Here is a 17,500-nt window from a genome sequence, read left to right on the forward strand (position 1 = left end):
CTTCCAAAACCGCCACCTGCCTTTAGAGTGAGTCGAGTAGAGGTGTTACTTGTTGGTGTTACTTGTTACAAAGAGAGAACGTAGAGGTTTTTATTGTTACAAAGAGAGTAGGGAGCTAGTAAGGTAGAAGTAGAGGGTTAATAGCAGCTGTGGGTTAGTTGTACCTTAGTAGCATGTAACACGCACCGTACATAGGCCATCACTCATAGCACGTCTTGCACACACGCAGAAAGCATGTCCCGGGATCTGCGTTTTCCATGCTGTGTTTTTAGTGTGTATTCGTCACTGCTGTCGGACATGTTAGACTGTTTCTCATAGACGGGCTGACGTGAGCAAACGGCTGCATGAAAAGAAATGAATTGTAGTGTGTGGGCTGCCCACTAAGGTCATGTAGGCTACTTGTCTTGAATATGAAACATGACTACGGTCACGTACTTGTCTTAAAAATGAAAAAGGGAAGTTTCTCAAGAGCTGAAGTGATTGGAGGATTGAGTCTCTATTAAGAGAGGGAATTCTATATTTACAGAATTACCAAAAAGAGAACAAATGTTGCTTTGTGTTTTTATTTAGTTGCTGTTGTTGCCTCTCTCACCCCCTCTCCCAGTCTCTATGCTCTTCAGCTTCGTGTGTGTTCAGTATTTCAGAACAAAAGCAGAATCTTGTCTTTAGAGAGGCCTCTAAGTGTTTGTAAGACTTGCAGTATTTTGATACACAATAAAATTGTCTTGAGTATTTTTCTGTCTAAACGTGCCGTGTGTTTCTTGACTTGATTCCTGTCACCATTACTGACTACTTCACCATTACCTTAGACACGTACACACACACACACACACACACACACACACACACACATACAGTCAATAAGCTATTGTTTCTATTTCAAAATGTGAAAGGAACACAAAATCACACATAAGAAGGGAGGGCAGCAGTCGCTACCCATCTAAACTCACCTCTTCAAGTAGTACCATCACCATCCTCCCTCCATCACCATCCTCCCTCCTTCACCATCCTCCCTCCATCACCATCCTCCCTCCATCACCATCCTCCCTCCATCACCATCCTCCATCACCATCCTCCCTCCATCACCATCCTCCCTCCATCACCATCCTCCCTCCATCACCATCCTCCCTCCTTCACCATCCTCCCTCCATCACCATCCTCCCTCCATCACCATCCTCCCTCCATCACCATCCTCCCTCCATCACCATCCTCCCTCCATCACCATCCTCCCTCCTTCACCATCCTCCCTCCATCACCATCCTCCCTCTATCACCATCCTCCCTCCATCACCATCCTCCATCACCATCCTCCCTCCATCACCATCCTCCCTCCATCACCATCCTCCCTCCATCACCATCCTCCCTCCATCACCATCCTCCCTCCATCCTCCCTCCATCACCATCCTCCCTCCATCACCATCCTCCCTCCATCCTCCCTCCATCACCATCCTCCCTCCATCACCATCCTCCCTCCATCACCATCCTCCCTCCATCCTCCCTCCATCACCATCCTCCCTCTATCACCATCCTCCCTTCATCTCCATCCTCCCTCCATCACCATCCTCCCTCCATCACCATCCTCCCTCCATCCTCCCTCCATCACCATCCTCCCTCCATCACCATCCTCCCTCCATCCTCCCTCCATCACCATCCTCCCTCCATCACCATCCTCCCTCCATCCTCCCTCCATCACCATCCTCCCTCCATCACCATCACCATCCTCCCTCCATCACCATCCTCCCTCCATCACCATCCTCCCTCCATCCTCCCTCCATCACCATCCTCCCTCCATCACCATCCTCCCTCCATCCTCCCTCCATCACCATCCTCCCTCCATCACCATCCTCCCTCCAGCACCATCCTCCCTCCATCCTCCCTCCATCACCATCCTCCCTCTATCACCATCCTCCCTTCATCTCCATCCTCCCTCCATCACCATCCTCCCTCCATCACCATCCTCCCTCCATCACCATCCTCCCTCCATCCTCCCTCCATCACCATCCTCCCTCCATCACCATCCTCCCTCCATCCTCCCTCCATCACCATCCTCCCTCCATCCTCCCTCCATCACCATCCTCCCTCCATCACCATCCTCCCTCCATCCTCCCTCCATCACCATCCTCCCTCTATCACCATCCTCCCTTCATCTCCATCCTCCCTCCATCACCATCCTCCCTCCATCACCATCCTCCCTCCATCCTCCCTCCATCACCATCCTCCCTCCATCACCATCCTCCCTCCATCCTCCCTCCATCACCATCCTCCCTCCATCACCATCACCATCCTCCCTCCATCACCATCCTCCCTCCATCACCCTCCTCCCTCCATCACCCTCCTCCCTCCATCACCCTCCTCCCTCCATCACCATCCTCCCTCCATCCTCCCTCCATCACCATCCTCCCTCCATCACCATCCTCCCTCCATCACCATCCTCTCTCCATCACCCTCCATCACCATCCTCCCTCCATCACCATCCTCCCTCCATCCTCCCTCCATCACCATCCTCCCTCCATCACCATCCTCCCTCCATCCTCCCTCCATCACCATCCTCCCTCCATCCTCCCTCCATCACCATCCTCCCTCCATCACCATCCTCCCTCCATCACCATCCTCCATCACTATCCTCCCTCCATCACCATCCTCCCTCTATCACCATCCTCCCTCCATCACCATCCTCCCTCCATCACCATCCTCCCTCCATCACCATCCTCCCTCCATCACCATCCTCCCTCTATCACCATCCTCCCTCTTAAGCAACTATTTTATTTTTTAGTTTGCTACTCTTGCACTTTGGCTTCAGCGCTGGATTATGATTTTAGAAAAGATGCACTTGTGAGTACTGGTGTGTAGTAGTCCGCTCATGTTAAATGCAATTCTTGTAAGTCGCTTTGGATAAAAGCATCTGCGACTAATGTAATGACATTCAAATGATTCTTATTTAGAAATGACAGAGGAGGGGTGTTCTGCATGTCTTTTCATCGATACATCACTGTAAGAATGATACCGTTGTGATGAGATTGCCTACAATCTTAAAATACTGTAGAAAATGTCCAGTCTAGGATCACTAGGGAGGTGCATGCCCTTATTAGGAGTGGCACTAGGGAGGTGCATGCCCTTATTAGGAGTGATGTCCTTATGAGGAGTGTCCTGTTCCAGGGGGCGTGTCTCTGTTCACGGGGGCGTGTCTCTGATCCAGGGGGCGTGTCTCTGGTCCAGATGTGTACACCCCAGGAAGCCACGCCCACGGAAGGCAGGCTGCGTCTCGACCCGGGAGAGGTGAGTGTTGGATGAATGTTTACCCAACATAACTTGGCTGTAAAACTATATTGCCAGGTCATAGCCATGCTAATATGTCCATAATAGCCATAAAACGTGTTATCTATTAAGTAAAGTTGATAAACAAAGCAGGGAGTATGTTGCTAGTTAGATAGCATATAAGTTAGCTAATGTGCTAGCGGCTAACAACGTAGCCAACAGTTAGGCTAGCTGTTAGCATGGAGTTACACCCACACCTGATAACCAGCTGATAACCAGCTCACTACATCAGGGAGCATCACTTTAATCTTCATTCCCGTTTCCTGCAGTCTTAATCCACTACTAGTACTACTGCGCTACTCCTGCCTCCATGCTTCCTAAGGAGCAGAACCAGCCTGGCTAGATACTAACACTGGGATGCTGCCAAAGTCAATCTCTCTCTCTCCCTCCCTCTCTCTCTATCTCCCTCTCTCCCTCCCTCTCTCTCTATCTCCCTCTCTCTCCCTCCCTCTCTCTCTCTCTCTCTCTCTCTCCCTCTCTCTCTCTCTCTCTCTCTCTCCCACTGAGCAAAGACACGTCTAAAAGACGTCTTTTAGACGTCTTTTTTGTCTTTTTCAGACGTCCAAAGACATCCAATTAGGAGCCAGAATGAAAGTTTCTTTTAGTCGTTCAGATATTGAACCTGTTCTGCACGTCCACAGACGTCTTAGAGGGGTCCAAGCCAGACGTGTGAATATTGAGGGGTCCAGCAGACGTACAAACTGGGTTCAGGACCGACGGACGTTATTAAGACATGATCTGAACGTCTCCCTGACGTTGCATGTTTGCTGGGCTCTCTCTCTTTCTCTCTCTCTCTCCCTCTCTCTCTCTCTCTCTCTCTCTCTCTCTCTCTCTCTCTCTCTCTCTCTCTCTCAGTGTTTAGGTTCAGCCTCAACATGTCTCTCAGTGAGAAGAGCGACCAGGAAATCATACAGCTGCTGAATGAGTACGGCATAAAGCATGGACCCATAGTCGGTATGCACACACACACGCACACTCACACACGCACGCACGCACACACACACACACACACACACACTCGCACACTCACACACACACACTCACACACACACGCACGCACACATGCACGCTCGATGGTTAAGCTTATTTCAAACTCTTAGCCCCAATGATTTTGTTATACTGATACTATTTGGAGATCTTGAGGAAGAGAAAGCCAACGAGGTGTGTGTGTGTGTGTGTGTGTGTGTGTGTGTGTGTGTGTGTGTGTGTGTGGTGTGTGGTGTGTGTGTAGAGTCCACTCGTGGTCTGTATGAGAGAAAGCTGAAGGAGGCCATGGCCAAAGACATAAAGCCCCAGGAGCCTTCATCTGACAAGACCTACTACAGAGAGGAGGGTAAGAGCCCAGTACTGATGAAGTACCACAGGGTAGTATTACACATTCAAATACACTTCTCCTGAACAACTAGTCTTTCTTCTATATTTGGATGCATCCAACGTAAACAGACTCACCTTAAAGCTACCGAGTGTTAGCGTAGCAACGAGGGGAAACTGTCACCCAAGAATTCAGTCTGCTTAAGTCTCATGGTCTGTGGGTCTGGGTTAGGGTTAGTATTGTGGGTCTGGGTTAGGGTTAGTATTGTGGGTCTGGGTTAGTATTGTGGGTCTGGGTTAGGGTTAGTATTGTGGGTCTGGGTTAGGGTTAGTATTGTAGGTTAGGGTTAGTATTGTGGGTCTGGGTTAGGGTTAGTATTGAGGGTTAGGGTTAGTATTGTGGGTCTGGGTTAGGGTTAGTATTGTGGGTTAGGGTTAGTATTGTGGGTCTGGGTTAGGGTTAGTATTGAGAGTTAGGGTTACTATTGTGGGTCTGGGTTAGGGTTAGTATTGTGGGTCTGGGTTAGGGTGAGTATTGTGGGTCTGGGTTAGGGTTAGTATTGTGGGTTAGGGTTAGTATTGTGGGTCTGGGTTAGGGTTAGTATTGTGGGGTTAGGGTTAGTATTGAGGGTTAGGGTTAGTATTGTGGGTCTGGGTTAGGGTTAGTATTGTGGGTCTGGGTTAGGGTTAGTATTGTGGGTTAGGGTTAGTATTGTGGGTCTGGGTTAGGGTTAGTATTGTGGGTCTGGGTTAGGGTTAGTATTGTGGGTCTGGGTTAGGGTTAGTATTGTGGTCTGGGTTAGTATTGTGGGTCTGGGTTAGGGTTAGTATTGTGGTCTGGGTTAGTATTGTGGGTCTGGGTTAGGGTTAGTATTGTGGGTTAGGGTTAGTATTGTGGGTCTGGGTTAGGGTTAGTATTGTGGGTTAGGGTTAGTATTGTGGGTCTGGGTTAGGGTTAGTATTGTGGGTTAGGGTTAGTATTGTGGGTCTGGGTTAGGGTTAGTATTGTGGGTCTGGGTTAGGGTTAGTATTGTGGGTCTGGGTTAGGGTTAGTATTGTGGGTTAGGGTTAGTATTGTGGGTCTGGGTTAGGGTTAGTATTGTGGGTCTGGGTTAGGGTTAGTATTGTGGGTCTGGGTTAGGGTTAGTATTGTGGGTCTGGGTTAGGGTTAGTATTGTGGGTCTGGGTCTGGGTTAGTATTGTGGGTCTGGGTTAGGGTTAGTATTGTGGGTCTGGGTTAGGGTTAGTATTGTGGGTTAGGGTTAGTATTGTGGGTCTGGGTTAGGGTTAGTATTGTGGGTCTGGGTTAGGGTTAGTATTGTGGGGTTAGGGTTAGTATTGTGGGTCTGGGTTAGGGTTAGTATTGTGGGTCTGGGTTAGGGTTAGTATTGTGGGTTAGGGTTAGTATTGTGGGTCTGGGTTAGGGTTAGTATTGTGGGTCTGGGTTAGGGTTATTATTGTGGTTCTGGGTTAGGGTTAGTATTGTGGGTCTGGGTTAGGGTTAGTATTGTGGGTCTGGGTTAGTATTGTGGGTCTGGGTTAGGGTTAGTATTGTGGGTTAGGGTTAGTATTGTGGGTCTGGGTTAGGGTTAGTATTGTGGGTCTGGGTTAGTATTGTGGGTCTGGGCTAGGGTTAGTATTGTGGGTCTGGGTTAGTATTGTGGGTCTGGGTTAGGGTTAGTATTGTGGGTTAGGGTTAGTATTGTGGGTCTGGGTTAGGGTTAGTATTGTGGGTCTGGGTTAGGGTTAGTATTGTGGGTCTGGGTTAGGGTTAGTATTGTGGGTCTGGGTTAGTATTGTGGGTCTGGGTTAGGGTTAGTATTGTGGGTCTGGGTTAGGGTTAGTATTGTGGGTCTGGGTTAGGGTTAGTATTGTGGGTCTGGGTTAGGGTTAGTATTGTGGGTCTTGGTTAGGGTTAGTATTGTGGGTTAGGGTTAGTATTGTGGGTCTGGGTTAGGGTTAGTATTGTGGGTCTGGGTTAGGGTTAGTATTGTGGGTCTTGGTTAGGGTTAGTATTGTGGGTTAGGGTTAGTATTGTGGGTCTGGGTTAGGGTTAGTATTGTGGGTTAGGGTTAGTATTGGGGGTCTGGTTATAATAATTATACTGTAGTAGCAGAGCCAATCAGCATTCTTCAAAGAGACATATCTTCTCGATTCATCATAGCAATATAGACATATTTAAATGTTTATAATCTTACATAAATTGTACATACTGTATTTAAGATTCAGACCAACAGGCTTGTGCCTCACTCACACCCCCTAGTGGCCACTCTGGGTCTACTGCATGGGGATATTATACAGTACAGGTTGGTCTTATGTGTACATTTATGTGTGACCATCTGTTTATTTTTTGTGTTTCAGTGGAGGAGGTGACATATATATACCACACCCCAGTGAGTACAGAGTTCTGTCTGTCTGTCTGCTTGTCTGCTTGTCTCTGTCTCACCCTGTCTGTCTATCTGTTCGTCTGTCTGTCTGTCTGTCTGTCTGCTTATCTGCTTGTCTCTGTCTGTCTGTCTGTCTGTCTGTCTGTCTGCTTATCTGCTTGTCTCTGTCTGTCTGTCTGTCTGTCTGTCTGTCTGTCTGTCGGCCCCTAGGTGAACAGTGTTTTTGCTTCCCTCTGGAAAATGTCGGGGTAGGATCGATGTCCATCCCCCCTTTTCTCTCTGTAAAGCCCCAAACGCACTGGAAGAGTCAACTGACTCGCTTCATTTGACTCACCTCATTAGACGCTCTTATGGCGCACTGCAGGCGTCAGCTTTGATAGGGAGATGATTTAATTCAGATTGATTTGTCCTCATTTGATGCTCCAAAATGTAAACAAGTTGGGAGTAGAAGCGTCAAGGCAGTTTGACACGCCTCAAAACGCTTTTGGTGCAATTGATCGGCCATTTAAAACAACTGGTGTACTTCAAAACGCTAGCGTCAGACTCTTCCAGGGCGTCAGACTCTTCCAGTGCGTCACTCTTCCAGTGCGTCAGACTCTTCCAGGGCGTCAGACTCTTCCAGTGCGTCAGACTCTTCCAGGGCGTCAGACTCTTCCAGTGCGTCAGACTCTTCTAGTGCGTCAGACTCTTCCAGTGCGTCAGACTCTTCCAGTGCGTCAGACTCTTCCAGTGCGTCAGACTCTTCCAGTGCGTCAAGACTCTTCCAGTGCGTCTGGGGCTTTAAGCGCATTGTGTTGCCTCTATATGAAATGTGCAATACACATAAAGTTTGATTTGATTTGTCTGCTTATCTGCCTGTCTGTCTAAATATATTTGTCTGTCTCTGCCTTTGTACCTGGCTGTCTCTCTGCCTGTCTGTCTGTTGATCTGCCTGTCTGTCTTCAACTCGTGTGTGTGTGTCTGTCTGTTGGTCAGGGACTCTGTGTGCAGCAGCCTTTAGTAAGCCCCTCAGCTTGAGGAGGAAGCGTTGGTTGTTTTGTGCGCCGGCTGCCGGTTCTGAGTCCTGGTTTGGTTCTGAGTCCTGGGTTCTGAGTCCTGGGTTCTGAGTCCTGGTTCTGAGTCCTGGGTTCTGAGTCCTGGGTTCTGAGTCCTGGGTTCTGAGTCCTGGGTTCTGAGTCCTGGTTCTGAGTCCTGGTTCTGAGTCCCGGTTCTGAGTCCCGGTTCTGAGTCCCGGTTCTGAGTCCCGGTTCTGAGTCCTGGTTCTGAGTCCTGGTTCTGAGTCCTGGTTCTGTGTCCTGGTTCTGAGTCCTGGTTCTGAGTCCTGGTTCTGAGTCCTGGTTCTGAGTCCTGGTTCTGAGTCCTGGTTCTGAGTCCTGGTTTCTCTCCCCAGGTCAGGACTGAAGGACATGGAGATCACATGTGAGTAGAAACTCCTTCATTCAGACCTTAGGAGGGTTCTACATGTTTTACAGAACCCCTAGTGTGTGTGTGTGTGTGTGTGTGTGTGTGTGTGTGTGTGTGTGTGTGTGTGTGTGCGTATTTATATGCAGTGTCGTTTCTGTTCCAGTGTCAGACGGAATGTTGGCAACAATGAAGCTGACGATGAGAAAGATGACGATGACGCAGAGTGAGTGTACCGCCACCGCTGTGTGTGTGTGTGTGTGTGTGTGTGTGTGTGTGTGTGTGTGTGTGTGTGTGTGTGTGTGTGTGTGTGTGTGTGTGTGTGTATGTATATATATATATATATATATATATATATATACACACACACGCGCGCGGGCGTGCGTGTTAGGGCCCATTCATAGTCAACGCAGCTTAAGGTGACGTTGACGCGTCCTTGCGTAGCAACGTGTATCGTGCAGAAATGTGTAACTTTACGCGCGCGCAAGTGCTATTTCAATAGGGGCGCTGGCGCAAGGCAGGGACCCCCGTGTGAGTGAACCGCTTGCGTAGAGCCGCGTTCACAGCCGCGTCAGCGTAGCTTGCGTTGACTATGAACCAGGCCTAAGTGACCTGGTCTGCAGCTTGTTTCCTGAACCTCCTCTGCCCGATCCAACAGGCCCCAGGTCAAGAGCACCGCGGCAGCCTATCACAGGGCAGCACCCTCAGAAGAGCCAATCCAGGAGCCTGCCGGGGGCGTGTCCGTGTGGCTACGGCTGCTCCTATTGGCTGTGGTGGCTGGGTTCTTGTATGTGGTCTACTGCAGCATGGAGGCCAACACCACCAGCCCCTTCGGAGAGGAGGAGCAGAGAGAGCTCCTATGAACTCTCTCACTCAGACAACACTACGCGTCATTCAGATGCTGTTCCTTATGTCTTGTTTTGTGCTAAATGTGTTCTTTAGTTGGCGCATATGTAATATGCAGTAGTTTATGCTGTTCACACCTTATGTGTTGTAAACCGTCTGTAGCCAAATGTCCAAAGTGCCTGATTTTATTAAAGGAGTAACATGGTGATTGAATGCGTTGCATACCCCTTATTGTTTTTTTGGGTGGAAATCTTTAGGGGGATCAATTAAATTCCTCACTGCTCGGCCTAGGAATGGACTAGACACCCCTGGGTGGCAGACCTATAATCAGAATTGCTTGTACTATATACCTGTGAAAGATCATGAAGATTGTAGATAAAAATAAATTTGGTCTGATTTTTTTTTAAATCTTTTTATTTTTATCTACAATCTTCATTAACTTTCACAGATATGCAGAACAAGCAATTCTGATTATAGATCTGCCACTCGGGTGTCTAGTCCATTCCTAGGTCAACCAGTGAGGAATTTAATTAACCAAACATAATAATTTCCACGCGAAAAAACAATAAGGGGTATGTATGGCGGGTTTTTTTCAGACCAAATTTCTTTCTGTCTACAATCATCATGAACTTTCACAGGTATGTAGTACAAGCAATTCTGATTATAGATCTGCCACCCAGGGGTGTCTAGACTATTCCTAGGCCGAGCAGTGAGGAATTGAATTAATCAAAATTAATAATTTCCATATGAAAAAACAATAAGGGGTATGTATGGCGTTTTTTTTTCAGACCAAATTTATTTTAATTTTATCTACAGTCTTCATTAACTTTCACAGATATGTAGTACAAGCAATTCTGATTATAGATCTGCCACCCAGTAGTGTCTAGTCAATTCCTTGACCGAGCACTGAGGAATTTAGTTGATCCACGGAAAAATATTTCCGCCCAAAAAAACATAAGGGGTATGTATGGCAAATTTTTTTCAGACCAAATTTATTTTTATCTACAATCTTCATGAACTTTCACAGGTATGTAGTACAAGCAATTCTGATCATAGATCTGCCATCCAGGGGTGTCTAGTCCATTCCTAGGCCGAGCAGTGAGGAATTTAATTAATCAAAAATAATAATTTCCATATGAAAAAACAATAAGGGGTATGTATGGCTTTTTTTTTTTTTCAGACCAAATTTATTTTTATCTACAATCTTCATAAACATTCAGAGGTATGTAGGCCAAGCAATTCTGATCATAGATCTGCCACCTAGGTGTGTCTAGTCCATTACTAGGCCGAGCAGTGAACAATTTAATTATGTCCACCTGAAAAAAAACATAAGGGGTATGTATGGCGGGTTTTTTTCAGACCAAATTTATTTTTATCTACAATCTTCATTAACTTTCACAGATATGTAGTACAAGCAATTCTGATTATAGATCTGCCACCCAGTGGTGAATTTAATTGATCCAAGAAAAAATATTTCCACCCAAAAAAACATAAGGGGTATGTATGGCAGGGTTTTTTTCAGACCAAATTTCTTTCGATCTACAATCATCATGAACTTTCACAGGTATGTAGTACAAGCAATTCTGATTATAGATCTGCCACCCAGGGGTGTCTAGTCCATTCCTAGGTCAACCAGTGAGGAATTTGGTTAACCAAAAATAATAATTTCCACGCGAAAAAACAATAAGGGGTACATGTATGGCGGGTTTTTTTCAGACCAAATTTATTTTTATCTACAATCTTCATTAACTTTCACAGATATGTAGTACAAGCAATTCTGATTATAGATCTGCCACCCAGTGGTGAATTTAATTGATCCACGAAAAAATATTTCCACCCAAAAAAACATAAGGGGTATGTATGGCAGGGTTTTTTTCAGACCAAATTTCTTTCGATCTACAATCATGAACTTTCACAGGTATGTAGTACAAGCAATTCTGATTATAGATCTGCCACCCAGGGGTGTCTAGTCCATTCCTAGGTCAACCAGTGAGGAATTTGGTTAACCAAAAATAATAATTTCCACGCGAAAAAACAATAAGGGGTACATGTATGTATGGCGTTTTTTTTCAGACCAAATTTATTTTTATCTACAATCTTCATTAACTTTCACAGATATGTAGTACAAGCAATTCTGATTATAGATCTGCCACCCAGTGGTGAATTTAATTGATCCACGAAAAAATATTTCCACCCAAAAAAACATAAGGGGTATGTATGGCAGGGTTTTTTTCAGACCAAATTTCTTTCGATCTACAATCATCATGAACTTTCACAGGTATGTAGTACAAGCAATTCTGATTATAGATCTGCCACCCAGGGGTGTCTAGTCCATTCCTAGGTCAACCAGTGAGGAATTTGGTTAACCAAAAATAATAATTTCCACGCGAAAAAACAATAAGGGGTACATGTATGTATGGCGTTTTTTTTCAGACCAAATTTATTTTTATCTACAATCTTAATTAACTTTCACAGATATGTAGTACAAGCAATTCTGATTATAGATCTGCCACCCAGGGGTGTCTAGTCCATTCCTAGGCTGAGCAGTGAGGAATTTAATTGATCCACGAAAAAATATTTCCGCCCAAAAAAACAATAAGGGTATGTATGGCAACATTTTTTCAGACCAAATTTATTTTTATCTACAATCTTCATGAACTTTTACAGGTATCTAGTACAAGCAATTCTGATTATAGGTCTGCCACCCAGGGGTGTCTAGTCCATTCCTAGGTCAACCAGTGAGGAATTTAATCAACAACCTAACGTCGGTCAAATATTTGCATTGTCTTGCCTGTTGTCATTGCCTTGCCAGTGACACAAACTAGCCTGGAGGCGCATATCTCTGGAGGTAGAGCGACCTGCAGGGGATCACAAGGCCCCAGACCCCAGCACCCTGCTGTGTGTCCTCCCTTGAGCAATCACTCAACCCCCAAATCAGGCCTTTCTGTGCGCAGTGTGCATGTTCTCCCCGTGTTCGCAAGGGTTTCCCCACAAAGAACCCAATATGTAAAACATGCAGAAGAACAGATCACTAACGTTGCGTCCCTGAGGAAGACGGACAGGAGCGCTTGGTTGGCCCCCGGGCATGTCCCAGCATGCACCCTGCCTACAGTACTGTCTGCTCCCAGCTGCCCATGGGGGAAGGACGACGGGGTGGAGGAGATCCGCTCATCAGCGAGCCTGATATGTATGTGTGTGTGTGATGTGTGTGTGTGTGATATGTGTGTGTGTGTTCCTATATGTCGCCCATTGCGCGTGTGTTGGTGTATAGTACTGCATGACAATAAAGACTTCTGCTAAAGCTGTGGGTGAGTAGAGGAGGGGAGTGGTTCTCCTCACGTGACTCACTATGAGGAGAACGGGAGTGGTTCTCACGTGACTCACTATGACTATGAGGAGAACAGGGGAGTGGTTCTCCTCACGTGACTCACTATGACTATGAGGAGAACAGGGGAGTGGTTCTGCTCACGTGACTCACTATGAGGAGAACAGGGGAGTGGTCCTCCTCACGTGACTCACTATGAGGAGAACAGGGGAGTGGCTCTCACGTGACTCACTATGAGGAGAACAGGGGAGTGGCTCTCCTCACGTGACTCACTATGAGGAGAACAGGGGAGTGGTTCTCCTCACGTGACTCACTATGAGGAGAACAGGGGAGTGGTTCTACTCACGTGACTCACTATGAGGAGAACAGGGGAGTGGTTCTCCTCACGTGACTCACTATGAGGAGAACAGGGGAGTGGTTCTCCTCACGTGACTCACTATGAGGAGAACAGGGGAGCGGTTCTCCTCACGTGACTCACTATGAGGAGAACAGGGGAGTGGCTCTCACGTGACTCACTATGAGGAGAACAGGGGAGCGGTTCTCCTCACGTGACTCACTATGAGGAGAACATTCTGAGCTGGTTGAAAACAGGATGTAGAATACTTCCATTGTGTTTCTTCAATGTCGTCTTGCAGGGGTGTAGTGGAACCCAAAGAAAGGGCACACTCTGACTGAAGAAGTGTGTATAGGCCTACTGCAGCAGAAATGTTACAGTTTTTACATTAGTGGTGTATAAAAAAGTGGGTATAGCCTACTGTGGGTCCCTGGATAAAGAAGTGGGTATACTCCATATACCCTCTAATACACCACTGCTCTCTTGTGCAAATAGCATAACGTTTATAAAAACCTAGAAAGTGTGACCAACCATCATGTTACTGCTTCAAATAAACATTGATACAGGAGTGCCACATCTTTTCAAATATGTGTATGTGTGTTTGCTTTAGCTTTCCAGATGAACCAGATAGGCAGGGTAGGTAGGAAATAAGACACTAGGGACCAGGAGAGGAGGTAGGAAATAAGACACTAGGGATCAGGAGAGGAGGTAGGAAATAAGACACTAGGGATCAGGAGAGGAGGTAGGAAATAAGACACTAGGGATCAGGAGAGGAGGTAGGAAAGAAGATACTAGGGACCAGGAGAGGAGGTAGGAAATAAGACACTAGGGACCAGGAGAGGAGGTAGGAAATAACACTAGGGATCAGGAGAGGAGGTAGGAAATAAGACACTAGGGACCAGGAGAGGAGTATCATCAATGAAACTCTGGACACAGAGAGAGAGAGAGAGATGTTCAGAGTTCATTCAAATAAATGTGTTTATTCCGTCACAACAGATGCACAAGTATCCACCCATTAGATGATTAAAACAACACATTTCCAACATATAAAATATATAAAAAACTGGAAAAATACAATAGTAAAATCTGCAAATTCTGCTCAAAACTGATCATTTGTATTGCCAAAGTGTTCCTAAAATTGTCATTGTGCTTCAAGGCCACAGTTACTCCAAAACAAAGAGCAAAACATTTACATTTTATTACCTCACATGCACACACACACACACACACACACAAAGACATCATTGTCCTGTCACTCCGATTGTGGTTGAGGTTGTGGTCTAGACGCCTCCGGTTGAGGTTGGGTTGAGGTTGTGGTCTAGATGCCTCCGATTGTGGTTGGGTTGAGGTTGGGTTGAGGTTGTGGTCTAGACGCCTCCAGTTGTGGTTGGGTTGAGGTTGTGGTCTAGACGCCTCCGGTTGAGGTTGGGTTGAGGTTGGGTTGAGGTTGTGGTCTAGACACCTCCGGTTGAGGTTGGGTTGAGGTTGAGTTGAGGTTGTGGTCTAGACGCCTCCAGTTGTGGTTGGGTTGAGGTTGTGGTCTAGACGCTCTGACTGAGGTTGGGTTGAGGTTGTGGTCTAGAGGCCGCCGGTGAGGTTCTGCTGTGTGGTCAGGAATAAGGTCTCCGGCACAACGGGCAGTGGCATCGCAGAAACTGGCCTGGGAGGGAACCGGGGTCGAAGGTCAGGAGAGCAGACGAGACAGGAAGTCACTGTAAGATGCAGTATGCTGTTCAGCAGAGTCTGAGAGGCTTTCACTGTGTGTGAGCATGCATGCGCGTGTGTGCGCGAGTGTGTGTGTGTGTGTGTGTGCGTGTGTGTGTGTGTGCTTACCGGACGCCTTCAAAGCCCAGCGCTGTGATGAAGATGTTGATGAGGACTGTGAAGAAGACGAACACAGTCGCCACGTTATTCAGCGTGTTCAGCTTGGAGTGTTTCCTCACGTCGTTCAGGTCGTATTTCACTGTGGAGAAACACACACACACACACACACACACACACACACACACAAACAAACAAGGTTGTATTGCAGTTAGGAAGGAGTTCCTGTCTGAACGATCTCCGTTCTGCCCTGTGTTGTCATGAAGAACCTTGTTCTAGAAACAGGGAGGATCAACCAGGTGCTCAGAAGGGAGGAAACCATTGGTGTTGTTGATGCTCCTGGATCAGAGGGAACCAGACCAGAACCAGACCAGAACCAGACCAGCTCATCTCCTTCACACAGACCAGAACCAGACCAGAACCAGACCAGAACCAGACCGGCTCATCTCCTTCACACAGACCAGAACCAGACCAGCTCATCTCCTTCACACAGACCAGAACCAGACCAGAACCAGACCAGAACCAGACCAGCTCATCTCCTTCACACAGACCAGAACCAGATCAGAACCAGACCAGCTCATCTCCTTCACACAGACCAGAACCAGACCAGAACCAGACCAGAACCAGACCAGCTCATCTCCTTCACACAGACCAGAACCAGATCAGAACCAGACCAGCTCATCTCCTTCACACAGATTCCTTTTACACAATTCACGGATTCGTGATTTTGCTTGTAAAATCATATGTATTTGACCAGGACTGCCCTGCTCAGTGTGTGTGTGTGTGTGTATATATATGTGTATGTGCATGCATGTGTGTGTATGTGTGTGTGTGTATGTATATATATATATATGTGCATGCATGTGTGTGTGTGTGCGTGCGTGTGTACTGTATGTTTGTGACTGCGTGTGTGTGCGTGTGTGTGCGTGTGTGTACTGTATATGTGCGTGTGTGTGTGTGTGCGAGTGCGTGCGTGAGTGTGTGTGTGACTGCGTGTGTGTGTGTGTGTGCGTGCGTGCGTGCGTGCGTGTGTGTGTGCGTGCGTGTGACTGTGTGTGTGTGTGTGTGCGTGCGTGCGCGTGTGCGTGCTCCCGGTCCTCTCCCCACCTATGAAGACGAGCAGCAGGCCCACCAGCACCTGCAGGGTGATGGACATGGACAGCAGCACGATCAGGGGGGTGTAGAAGCTGTAGGCCGGCCCCACGTACAGAACCGTCTTCATCTGGGACGCGTTCGCCATCAGCAGCGCCACGTCCAGCATGCTCTGCGCCGCGCTCTTCTTGGTGGCGTAGTGGTTCATGTTGATTGGCCGGGACGCCCTGCCGGAAGGGGGCGCGGCCTGAGGGGCAGAGGTCAGGGTTCAAGAGAACCTCAAGGTTCAAGGCTCAAGGCTTTTATTGTCATGTGTATTTATAAAATACAATGAAATGCACTGTGCCCGGCACTCTCAGACATCAAGACATGACTTAAGACATAAGACAGTCAGACATTACAACAATATGACAGGAGACGTTTACAAAATAAGACATTAAGACACTATAGACATTATTAAATACGACATTAAGACATTACAAAGAGACATTCAAGTGCATATTAGGGGCGGCTGTAGCTCAGTTGGTAGAGCGGGTCGTTCAATGATCGAAGGGTCAGTGGTTCAAATCCCAGCTCCAACTGTCCACATGTCGAAGTGTCCTTGAGCAAGACACCTAACCCCAAATTGCTCCCAATGAGCAGGTTAGCACCTTGCATGGCAGCTACCGCCATTGGTGTGTGAGTGTGTGTGTGAATGGGTGAATGAGAGGCCATTGTAAAGCGCTTTGAGTGCCGCTAAGGTGGAAAAGCGCTATATAAGTACAGTCCATTTACCATATGCCCTGAACACATGGGTAGGCAGGGCGTAGGGGCGAGGCAGACTACCCTATGAGGACTACTGTATGAGGACTACCGTATGAGGACTACCGTATGAGGACTACCGTATGAGGACTACCATATGCCAGTCCTCTGACCAGGACTCGGGGGACTCTGCTGAATAGCCTGGTTATTATGCTCAATGCTGTGAACACTCAATTATTTTGTAGTATACTTTGGTACCTTGAAAGGCGTTTTTAAATCAAATGTATATTATTATTATTTTCTATATATTTTTTATAATAATAATAAACAAACTCACTGCTATCTTATAGGGGTGTGTGTATTATGTAACTGTACACACACACACACCTGTGTGTTACAGCAGCAGGGAGTGGCAGGTGGATCTTGTTACCTGGCTCACGGGTAAAGAGAACAAGACGGAACATGATATATAATCACAATCCCCTCCCGCTACCGCTTCCAATCTATCGTCCTCAACCACACACACTCACACACACACACACGCACACACACACACACACACACACACACACACACACACACACACACACACACACAGCCTCCCTGGTTTTCCCACCGGGCTGTGGAGTGCCCCGGGTCAGACGTCACTAGGGCTCCACAACATCCAACACAAAAGAGCTCGTTTAGTTTCCCCAGAGGTGAGAGGACTTCCAGGGTCCAGACGAAGATCTACCGACATTAAAATGAAAACCCGAACATGTTCGTGTGGTGGGCTACGTCTATAAAACAATCAAATCAAATACAGCCCCAAAAAGGGGAACGCTTATAACTTTTAGAGAACATAGGGTTCTGCTGTAGCCTAAATCAATTTAACGACTCATCAATAGGCTACTGGTTATAATAACACAGTCAGTCTGGTTGTATGGGG

The 17,500-nt window shown here is 47.1% G+C and overlaps 3 protein-coding genes across 3 annotated transcripts in view; 2 read left to right on the plus strand and 1 right to left on the minus strand.

The window, feature by feature from the left end:
* The window catches only part of flna (filamin A, alpha (actin binding protein 280)), a gene marked incomplete at its 5' end in the record, with an annotated part of 59,852 nt that extends 59,156 nt beyond the window's left edge, over positions 1-696 (plus strand). Inside the window, 1 exon segment of the mRNA XM_084446235.1 lies at positions 1-696. This exon segment is cut by the window's left edge and continues 1,411 nt beyond it.
* A 2,555-nt stretch (positions 697-3,251) lies between these two features.
* emd (emerin) lies at positions 3,252-9,592 on the plus strand. Its single transcript, XM_084445396.1, has 7 exons — positions 3,252-3,275; positions 4,170-4,268; positions 4,546-4,647; positions 6,987-7,018; positions 8,403-8,431; positions 8,580-8,639; positions 9,072-9,592. The coding sequence occupies exons 2-7, from the start codon at positions 4,190-4,192 to the stop codon at positions 9,274-9,276; spliced, it is 507 nt and encodes a 168-aa protein (XP_084301522.1). The 5' UTR covers positions 3,252-3,275; positions 4,170-4,189; the 3' UTR covers positions 9,277-9,592.
* A 4,498-nt stretch (positions 9,593-14,090) lies between these two features.
* LOC311315590 (ninjurin-1) overlaps positions 14,091-17,500 on the minus strand; it is a 3,663-nt gene continuing 253 nt past the window's right edge. Inside the window, exons 2-4 of the mRNA XM_084446266.1 lie at positions 15,847-16,078; positions 14,752-14,881; positions 14,091-14,578 (exon numbers count right to left, since the gene is read on the minus strand). Coding sequence (XP_084302392.1) covers positions 14,497-14,578; positions 14,752-14,881; positions 15,847-16,078 — 444 coding nt within the window. The 3' untranslated portion in view covers positions 14,091-14,496. The remainder of the gene's footprint in view (positions 14,579-14,751; positions 14,882-15,846; positions 16,079-17,500) is intronic.

Source organism: Borostomias antarcticus, assembly GCF_949987555.1.
Source record: "Borostomias antarcticus genome assembly, chromosome: 11".
Lineage (NCBI taxonomy): Eukaryota > Metazoa > Chordata > Actinopteri > Stomiiformes > Stomiidae > Borostomias > Borostomias antarcticus.